This window comes from Triticum dicoccoides, chromosome 5A, assembly GCF_002162155.2.
Source record: "Triticum dicoccoides isolate Atlit2015 ecotype Zavitan chromosome 5A, WEW_v2.0, whole genome shotgun sequence".
In the NCBI taxonomy this organism is placed as follows: domain Eukaryota; kingdom Viridiplantae; phylum Streptophyta; class Magnoliopsida; order Poales; family Poaceae; genus Triticum; species Triticum dicoccoides.
The window spans coordinates 494,790,767-494,800,947 of record NC_041388.1 but is presented as its reverse complement, the minus strand read 5'-3'; the positions used below and the strand labels follow the sequence as shown (position 1 = coordinate 494,800,947).

General features: G+C 45.8%; 1 protein-coding gene across 2 annotated transcripts; it reads right to left on the bottom strand.

The window, feature by feature from the left end:
- Positions 1-2,797: 2,797 nt before the first annotated feature.
- On the bottom strand, positions 2,798-6,635 carry LOC119302392 (mRNA-decapping enzyme-like protein). Of its 2 annotated transcripts, none has more exons than XM_037579426.1 (8): positions 6,377-6,635; positions 6,253-6,293; positions 6,116-6,177; positions 4,953-5,097; positions 4,348-4,404; positions 4,095-4,218; positions 3,218-3,658; positions 2,798-3,136 (listed from the first exon to the last, which is right to left on the bottom strand). In XM_037579426.1, exons 1-8 carry the CDS (start codon positions 6,557-6,559, stop codon positions 3,086-3,088), a joined length of 1,104 nt encoding a protein of 367 aa, XP_037435323.1. In that variant the 5' UTR covers positions 6,560-6,635; the 3' UTR covers positions 2,798-3,085. The 2 variants fall into 2 exon arrangements, with proteins under 2 accessions (XP_037435323.1, XP_037435324.1); XM_037579427.1 differs by having other exon boundaries at positions 6,116-6,165.
- Positions 6,636-10,181: the final 3,546 nt, after the last annotated feature.

The following is a 10,181-nucleotide window of genomic DNA, read 5'->3' as shown; positions in this document are numbered from 1 at the left end:
TGATGTAACGTGATCCATCTCTGGATGTAATCCCTCAAAGTTTCATTCGGCTTCTGCACGCAAGACCACAGTTCCGTCAGCTCTGCCGGTCGCTTGCATGTTCCTTCAAATGTGGTGACAAACACTCGGGCGAGATCTTCCCAAGTGTAAATGCTGCTAGGTGCTAACTAATTCAGCCACGCTCTGGCCGAGCCCTCCAACATGATAGGCAGGTGCTTCATGGCCACTTTATTATTGCCACCGCCAATCTGGACGGCCACTCGGTAGTCTTCAAGACAAGTATCGCGCTTGGAATCACCAGTGAACTTACTGACTCCAGTCGCCAACCTGAAGTTGGGAGGAATCACAGCGGCCCTGATGGCTCTACTAAAGCATTCTGGCCCCGAAACATGTACTCTGCTGCTGGTAGGTGCATCTCTGTCGTGACCTTCTCGGTGAGCTCTGTTCTTGTCGACCAAACCTTGAACGAGAATGGATCTCGCATCAAAGCCTGGTTCCCTGGAGTCGACTGGAATCCTTCGCCCAACACTATGAGGGCGCCGGTCATCCTGCTGTCGAGGCACATACGACCCGCTCCTCGGGGGAGGGGTGGGCACTCGACGTCGATCGTCGCGATCGAATCGGTGATCATACTGCTCACGGTTCCCGTACTGATTACGCCGGTCCCCACGTCCCTCACGCCTCGGGGGCGATCTTGGGCTATGAGCCGACTGGACTGTGTCTGCAGCAATGAATCTGCTATGAATCTTGTTCCGCGACTGAGAAACAACGAAATTCTGGTCTCCTGCTGCCCGGAGTAACGCTCTGATCTGCAGCAAGCCTCTGCCAGCCTCCGACTGGGAAGGCTGAATCGACTCTACTATACGGGCTGCAGCTGCTAAATTCTAAATCGGAGTTCGATATACCTGCGGGGGCGGAAAGAGCTGATGTCGGCTGGATTCTGGAACCCGTTGTCGTGCACGCTCCTCGAGTGCCCGCTGGAGGTTCTCCAGTCGAGTGCGCTCGGCCAAGTTTGCCAGGCGCGCGTCCTCCAAGGCGCGAGCCTCGAGGGTTTCTCCAACGATAGGAGTGTGCAGTGCATCCATGTTCCGGCGACGAAGTTCTTCTCTCTGCAGCGACGTGAGAGGATCGGGGATGCGACGGGTCGCCTCCACCTGCGCCTCCGTCGGTGCGGGGAAAATCGGGAGGACTGGGCGGTCCATCGACCATCAGAACCTCCGCCGCCGGATCACTGCTGTCGCACTCGGATGCGGTCTCTGTGGAGCTAGTCGACATGTCAAACAGGCCGTAGAGGGATTCGTCAGGCTTGATCGCCGCGACTTGAGGGGTGGCCGACTGGCGTGCCACCGCGTGTCTCACCCACCGCTGAAGTCTCGACCGACCGGAGTGCTTGCGCCGGCGGGAAACAGGGAGGGAGGACAACACAGGAGCCGACCGATAGTGGGTCGACGGTTGCCGCAAGAGGATGCCGCAGACGCACGCGCGAAAGTGCGTTGCCCCGCGGACAGGGAGTGCGTCCACGTCGAGCGGAGTCTCCTGAAGCCAAGCGGAGTCGTCGGCGATGAACGTGAGCGCGCCGAGACGGTTCTCGCGGCCCTCCACCAAAACTCCGCCAGAAACCATGATGATTTGGATCGGAAAAGATCGCAACTCCTCCAACAAATCGCTAAAACACCTGCCCCACGGTGGGCGCCAACTGTCGTGGTTCTAAGTCTGACAGTAATGTAGGTGGGTAGGTATGGAGAGGCAAGATCTTAGCTATGGAGTAGTTGTAAGCACACGAGGTTTACGAGTTTAGGCCCTTCTCGGAGAAAGTAATAGCCCTACATCTCGAAGCCCGGAGGCGGTCGACTGAATTATGCGTGTATGAATTACAGGGGTGCGAACCCTTTACACTGAGGAGGAGGTGGCTTATATAGAGTACGCTGGCCCCCTCCGGCCCTCAGTTGTGCAGGGTTTTAAATACATTAAGGTCGGGCGTTACTGGTAACGCCCCTAATAAAGTGCTATGATGATCATAAAAGCTACTTAATAACCGACCGTTAGCGTGCGGAGTGCCTTTAGGTCTTCTGGCCGTCGAGTGGTTGGGTCTTGGTCGAGTGATTGCTTCTTGATCGAGTGTCTTCGAGTCTGTCGAGTGAAACACCTCCAAATCAATTGAAAAGTGATTTCTTCTAAAGATGTCCTTAAATAGGGCAGCTGGGACAGGTCCATGACCCTATTCTAAATACATAGCTTCATCAGCAGCCGCATCGTTAGATCGCCTCCCGCAGTTAGATAGGTGACCACGACTGGAGTTCTACGTCCTGCCCAATACGCCCAATATGTCACGCCACCAGAGAGGCTGCCGCCGGCAGCGACTGCTGGTGGTGGTGGCCGTAAAGACAACATGCCCAAAGAGGGGCTCACTGGCAGCAAGATCCGATGGGGAATGCCATTGCTCCAGTTCACCACGTTTCGATTCTGCTTCAGTTCTATGTAGCGGTATATTTGCCCCTTTGAGCCAAATTCAACCCGGCCATCTATTCCCGAAATATCTAGCCTACCATCTGCTCACCGTTCTTCAAACATTCATCCATTCATGACGTTGTAAAAGCTTTGAGTGCCAAGCAATGCCATAGAGAACCACATTCCCTGTTTTGCTTGGGAGTACCATAGCAAAACCAGGGGCAACACAAAAAATAAACCATATGAAATACTCCCTTCGTCCCAGCTCCGTCTCATAATGTAAGACGGGTTTTTGACACTACGTTAGTGTCAAAAAACATCATACATTATGGGGCGGAAGGAGTACCTGTTAAACGAAAAATATGGTATATGACTGTTATGGTCCACTGTCACATAACCTGTTTCATCTCGGTGTTTTCAATTACATAAATATACTGTACGACAACAAAGATGTTGGAAACAAGGGATACCACAATATACTACCAACCATTGCTATCAAGGAGTGAAGGACTCTACATCAATGCCTTAGGACAAAGCTATACAGGAGTTTGAGGACTAAAGGCTAAGAGGCATACAAAACTCACAAAGAACAGAAGCACTCCTTTCATGTTTGTCACAAACAAATACTTCACAAGGACTAGCTAGCATTCAGCAACTCCCGGTAGATTAAATCGATGAACTCGTCACTCTGTTAGTCAATAGAAGAAGTGTTAAAAGCAAATAAAAGCACAAAGATTACAACTTGTTTTTCTTTCAATGCAGAACATACCTGAACAAGTCTCTGGAGGGCAACCTTAACTTTATCCCTCGAAATAATAGGTCCATCATTGTGTGCAGGAGTAAGGGATGCAGGAGGAGTTGGTGGTGGAAAGGGTTGAAGAAGTGGGGTACCATATGGTGGACGTTGGCTTGATGTGGAAGTTGGATGAAGAGGTGGCGCTGTAGGCATCAAGGATGAAGCCGGTTGCACCAAAGATGTGGAAGAGGATGACGGAGGCACAAAGAACGCCGGAGTTACAAGGTCTGTCGAGCGGCCAGCATGTGCATTAGTGTGGAGGGGCAGTGGTGGAGCTGATGAAGCACTCATTTGATGTGTTAGAGCAGAAGATGAAATGATCATTGGTACGTGGGAGGATGCAACGGACTCAGCGGGTGGGTGAGCTCTTCCGGTCATTGGTGCAGTTGGTACATTCCCAGCGTTTGCAACAACCTGCAAGTTTTTGTCCAGATAGAATTCAACAGGCGTGTTTGATACTATGAATAGCAGTAGAGTGTAAGTACCATGTATAGAACTGTAACCAGCAAAAAGCATAGCACTGGTATACATTTATAACTCAAGAATCACAATGGACAATGAATTCAAAAACCAGATAAATGAAGACACACTATCTTAAGCAAGGACATTTACGGGCAGCTTCCAGGATCACGCATTCCTCTTTCTTTACTAGAATTTGCATGTGAGGGATGAGGTGGTGGTGAACCAACCTCATATCATGTTCTCAAACAAAAAATAATAAATGAGGAATGAATTGTGTTAGGACGGAGTTAACCCCCGACCATGACCAAACTATTGCAAATATGTTGTCACATGACAGTGTAAAAAACAAATTAGAATGAAACAATGATAAAGTTCCGAGATAACTTACACTGAAATAACTGGCAAACGATTCATCAGGGGCATCAGAAACTACAGCGGTAGATGATGGAGGAGGTTCAAGGGGACCATCTATGGCAGAGGATGTAGGAACAGCCTCTAATTCCTCAAACTCACTGTCGCGCACCAAAATGATTCAGCAGAAGTACATTTAATACAAAACTCAAACAAAGCTCGAATACGATAAATGGACAAATGAATTCAAGAGATGAAACAAGTGGAAGTTCACAAGTACAGGAGAGAACCTTTTTATGGATGGCACTTTCGGCTTTGGGGGCACTTTCGCATAAGCATTCAGTATCCTGCATGAAAAGGATTGAAACAAAAAAAAATTACTGCAAGATGAATAGCAGCAAACCACAGCTATATTGTGTACTAATTCCTACCGATAGGACAGAATCATTTATTGCAACTATTGATTTAGAAATTAGTGAATGCATACTTAAGACAACAAATAGTTCAAATGATCCCATACTGTAAGGACTACTTAACCAGTTCAATGCCTAAATGCAAATAGAGTATTCGGCAGTACTCAGTTAGGAAGTTCAAATATTCAACAGTTTCAGCTACAGAGTAAACAAAACTTCCAAAGTCCAATTCTTCCTCCGGTTTCCTTAAGATGTCATTTTGTTTAATGTTTGGATGGTCTTAAAAAAAATAAAACTTTGACCACTTGTTTTTACAATATATATTTGGTGTTTGCCAAACTATATACATTATGTGCACGTGATCTGAACACTACTAAATATATTGGTACCGAAGATATCAAAAGTCGGGTCATCAGGTACATTGACTACACACTTTACAAAAGGAAAAATAAGGCACTGATAGGTGGGGAGGGGGACTTTACCTTCCAAACAGACTAGCAACAGCTTCGCACTCCTGTTGGTTATAAAACCAAATGCCATTTACTTCCTGTGTGGCATTCCGATACAACAAATATGGAGGCTGGAGTTCGTATTCAAAATCACTCAACAAATCCTCCACGAGATTATCTGGCAAATATAAAACACGGTCTTTTCATGGGCCAATCATTTTACTGTATACCATTTAAAAACTAGCATCTACACAAGCTTAGCAGTTGTCAGTCTATGACTACACTCTAACAACCTTAACAAATCATGAAAACACACCTACTCCCTCTGTCCCATAATATAAGAACGTTTTTGACATTACACTAGTGTCAAAAACGTTCTTATATTTTGGGACGGAGGGAGTATCTTACTACAGTGAGAAACCGAACGCCAAACCCCAAAAAATATGGCTGCTTGTAGATGTGAATGACGAACTTTTCAGAGTGTGTTCACATGGGCATCTGTTTTACACACCTATCTTACTACAGTGAGAAACCGAACGCCAAACCCGAAAAAATATGGCTGCTTGTAGATGTGAATGACGAACTTTTCAGAGTGTGTTCACATGGGCATCTGTTTTGTGTGTATGTGACAGTTCACATCTTTTCTCTATACTAAATCTAAAACGTAACAAGAATTTAGATCGATACTATCTTGACATCTATCAGCTTTCTCCAGTGGATCCATTGACCAAGAATTAGTGCTCCAGGCCCCGTCGGACTTGTACGCAGCCATAGAGCTACTGCAAGATCCTAAACTTTCTACGATCATCTCTTCTTTTTTTTTTGGCAAACTCGAAGATCATCTTGGATCCCTTGTAACCATATCACTGAAGAGACTATCAGGCTGAATAAAAGCAGTGTCGTAAAAAACTAATTATTGTTTTTTCAATGTGGCTCAGCATCGATGATATAAAAAATGCAATTTTTCAGGGCTGCCCAAATTAGTTTGAAGCAACCAACATACTATAACCAAGTCATTTTCATGTAACTACTGCATTACTCCATCAATGATGATCTAATCTACTTAACACAAGTCAATCTTAGGATTTAGGAACCACTGCCATAAAAGGATGTTCCATCGTGATCTCTAGCCTATTTGAAGGACCCAGTTAACTACGAGAGATCGACCAACCAACTTAGATCAAAGATGCACGTACTCGTATTGCGCCTGTTCATGACGATGAACTGGAACCTCGGCTGTGAGTTCCTACACACAATCCTGATACAATTAGCTGCTACAGGCGCACAAAACCCACATATAAACCCAAAACATGTTTTCCCCAATCTGCCTCACCTCTTCACCACGAAGAGCGATCCCTCCACGTCCTTCCGGCTCTGCACGAAACAGAAATAAAATCAGATCGGATCGGATCGTGGTCGAGTGCAGCAAAGGCATCGGACGGGAGAGGAGCCCGCACCCACTGGTTGAGGTCGATGTTGAAGTCGTAGAGCGTGACGTGCGCGGCGGTGATGAGGATGTCTTCGACGGCGGGGTCGAGGCGCTGCAGGACGGTGAGGTTAAGCAGGCGCGTGCCCTCGGCGTCCATGGCCAGGTTCGGCGTCACTTTGCCCCCGTTTGGGTGCGGCGGCGGCGGCGGCATCGCGAGGTCGCCTCCGCGTTGGTGAGGGTAGGGGTGGGGGCGGGGGATCTGAGAGCTATCGAGTATCGAGTAGGATGTTTGCTGTTTATGGAACCATCACGCCATAATAAGGCGACGCGGATCGCCAAATCGCTCCCAGATGTACGGCCTCGCACAGTCCGGACCCTTTTTTCATCTTTTCTAATAAAAAAATGACTCGTCAAAATTATTCGGGCCGGTCTGCAAATCCGGTGGTCTTGATATAGCTTCCCACAAAGTGGGCCCATGTCAAAAAAAACCTTCTTTCGTTTCAGAACCCTCGCTCTACTTTCTATGTCGCATTCATGCCGGTCAGAGCAAACGAGATGGATTCCTACACACATTCATGTCAGCTGACCGGCATTCACACCGGCGTAGCAACCGAGTAGCATACTCCAATCATTGCCCGCACTGAAGCAAAGCTGGTCCACCTGCCCCCGCATTTAAGTCGAACGGCCGCGGACGCAAACCCTACAACATTACACCGCGGCCTCTCCTCTCCACAAATCCGCAAAGCTCCAACTTCGGGCGCTGCGATCGACAAGACCGACGGCTCAAACTGATTCTCCGCACGTCCCTCCAGATCCGGAAGGAGCTTAGCTCCAGGCGCCGCCGACTGCGTTACCCAGGCTCATTAGCATTGATCGTTCCCTTCAAGATGAAGCCAGAGCCCATCTCCTCGGATGACGAGGAGTAAAAGCCCCTCCTCGCTGAGGCTGCTGCGACGGACAAAGAATCCTCGTGGCAGATGTAGACGGTGATCCACCATTCGCTACTTCACGACCTTCCTTGCAAACACTATTTCTGGAAGGTTGAACTTAGGGGGCATATCTCCGGATATGTGTGTGCTTCATGTTGCACTTAATCCCCATTTGATTGAAAGACCAAATTTGGGGGCCCTAGTGAATGCACATTTCTGTAAGTAGAGGAAGCAGAGCTCATGGGGCCATCTGTATTCAGTGGCCTCATTACACACATTGCTAGCAGGTTTCACATCAACTTGGTTGAGAGTAGGGATGATAGAGGCGAAGGTGTCCAGGTATTTCGATGAGATAGCTATCGTTTTCGGTGGAAACTAACTTTGACGATGCGACTACAAACGTGTGACGTCGCGCCTTAGCAATCGCTAAACCAACTCCGAGAGGTTATTGACCATGCCAGAGCACGATCAATCTGATCATGAGGGTCTATTTTCTGCAAGCAAACGAAGAACAAGTAAGAAACTGAGATTGCAATTTGGGTATTGTGAATATAATAGAAAAGCTTTATTAATTAAGTGGGGTTTTGTGACGTCTTGGTCTGGTCGTTGAACACAAACAAAGGAGGCGAGTTGCAGCTATGGCGAAATTTAATCTAAACAAAATCCAAGACTAAGCACTGCCTTAAGGGCTATATTTATAGAAGAAAAGGGAGGGGATTTCGTCCACCCTTGGCAAGGTGGGATTAAAACACCACCTGAGTTGTTTACCCTACAATACAAACTCTAAAACGAGCCTATGAAATAGTATTTCGAAATTACATGGGCCTGGTCCAAAATCAAGGTGGCGCGGCACCTACAATAAGCTGTGGGCAAAATTTGTGAAAGGACATCTTGTATATTTCGTCCATGTCCTCGTATGCCATCATGGGGGTTTCAAAGTGCTGAAATCTCCATGAGAAACGCCATTTTGGTTCCCTTTGTGCGCGCCTTCATCTCCATGCTTGATCCCGCTCCAGTGTTTATCCCTCTTGTCCATGAATCATATTTTAGGGAGCATCATATTCTCGTGAACATTAGAATTATTCCCAAGAAATGAAAGTACCTGATAATTTAATTGGCGTGCACGAGCTCTAATAATTGGTTCAGTATGTATAGTAGCAGGGGTTGTGGGTGCAACTATGGTATTAATGTCCTCATCATACTTCCCTTGTTGAAATGAAGTCATCCTAAAAAAAATTAAATATGAAGTCGTCCTCGACGGAAGCTCATCTTCCTCGCCCAAAAAAGGCTTCAAATTTGCAGTGTTAAAAGTGGGACTAACCCCAAAATTTGTTGGCAACTCAAATTTGTTTGCATTATCATTTATTTTCTCTAACACCTTAAAAGGGCCATCAGCATGTGGCATTAACTTTAACTTGCGCAAACCAGAAAATCTATCCTTGCACAAATGTTACCAAACAAGATCTCCAGGTGCAAAGACAACATGTTTTCTACCCTTATCTGCAACAAATTTGTACTTAGCATTCATATTCTCAATGTTTTTTTAGTTAACAAATGCATTTTTAAGATCAATTCAGCATGTTGTTTAGCATCAAAATTAACATTCTACGAAGATGGAAGAGGCAACAAATCAATGGGTGCACGAGGTAGGAAATCATACACAATTTCAAAAGGGCACATCTTAACACTAGAATGCAGCGAACGATTATAAGCAAATTCAATATGAGGCAAGAATTCTTTCCACATGTTAAGGTTATTCTTCAAAACAACCCTAAGCATAATAGACAATGTTCTATTGACTACTTCATTGTTCATCAGTTTGGGGGTGACATGTACTACTGAGAAGCAATTTCGTCCCCAACTTAGCCCATAAGCATCTCCAAAAGTGGCAAAGAAATTTAGTTTCACGATTTGAAACAATAGTATTTGGCACACCATGCAAGTGAATAATTTCACGAAAGAACAAATTGACAATATTAGCGGCATCATCGCTTTTATGACATGGTATAAAGTGTGCCATTTTTGAAAATCTATCCACGACAACAAATATGCTATCCTTCCCCTTCTTTGTTCAAGGTAAACCTAACACTAAGTCCACAGATATTTCCTTCCGTGGAACACTAGGTATAGGCAAAGGCATATATAAACCATGAGGATTGAGTCATTATAAGTGCATCTAGTGCCCCTTAGTGATTTTGGTGTATTGAAGACTTATGGGTTAAGGGACTAATGCGTTTGTGAGTGTACACAGGTCTATAAGTCTATGAGGAGTTTGATATTTACAGGAAAAGTCGACCCCTAAAAATGAATATCTTCGACTGAAGATTTTGGTATTTCTGAAGACTTTCATGAAGACTTTGAAAGTGAAGAAATTGGTGTGTCCGTGAAGACTTGATGTTCATGCGAGGAATATGAAGCTTGAAGACTTTCGTTTTCATAGTTTTGTTTTTCTCTTTCTTGAGTCATGGGAAACACCGTACTATTAAAGGGGGTCGAGAAAATACTAAGGAAAATTTTCCATGTGATGCTCAACTCAAAATCCTACACCTACCAATCCCTTCGAGTGAAGCCATTGGAAATCTCATACAGTTCAGTCAATTTCTTCAGTGACAGAGACGAAGTTCTTCTGGTCTCTGAGGAATTTGTCCTGACTGAGGAGTTAGGAATTCGCCAGTGCGGATTGCCTACACAGCGAGGAACATGATAGCCCTGAGGATTTTGCTACTCAAAATTCCGACTGTTGTTGTGCTATGTGCCAGCTGTCCCAAAATATCTATGCACCTAACGGTCATATCGTTGAAGGGCATTTATGTCTTATCATGTCGGGCTGCTCCCTAGGCTATAAATAGCCGCCCCCTACAACCACTAGCTGGTTGGCTACTCCGAGAGAAACTGACACTTGTC

Coding starts and splice junctions, on each gene's coding strand:
- LOC119302392 (XM_037579426.1), bottom strand. CDS start 6,559: ATGCCGCCGCCGCCGCCGCACCCAAACGGGGGCAAAGTGACGCCGAAC. Junction 5,098..6,115: donor CATGAACAGGCGCAATACGA/GTACGTGCATCT, acceptor TATATTTGCCAG/ATAATCTCGTGGAGGATTTG. Junction 3,659..4,094: donor CGTTTGCCAGTTATTTCAGT/GTAAGTTATCTC, acceptor AAAAACTTGCAG/GTTGTTGCAAACGCTGGGAA.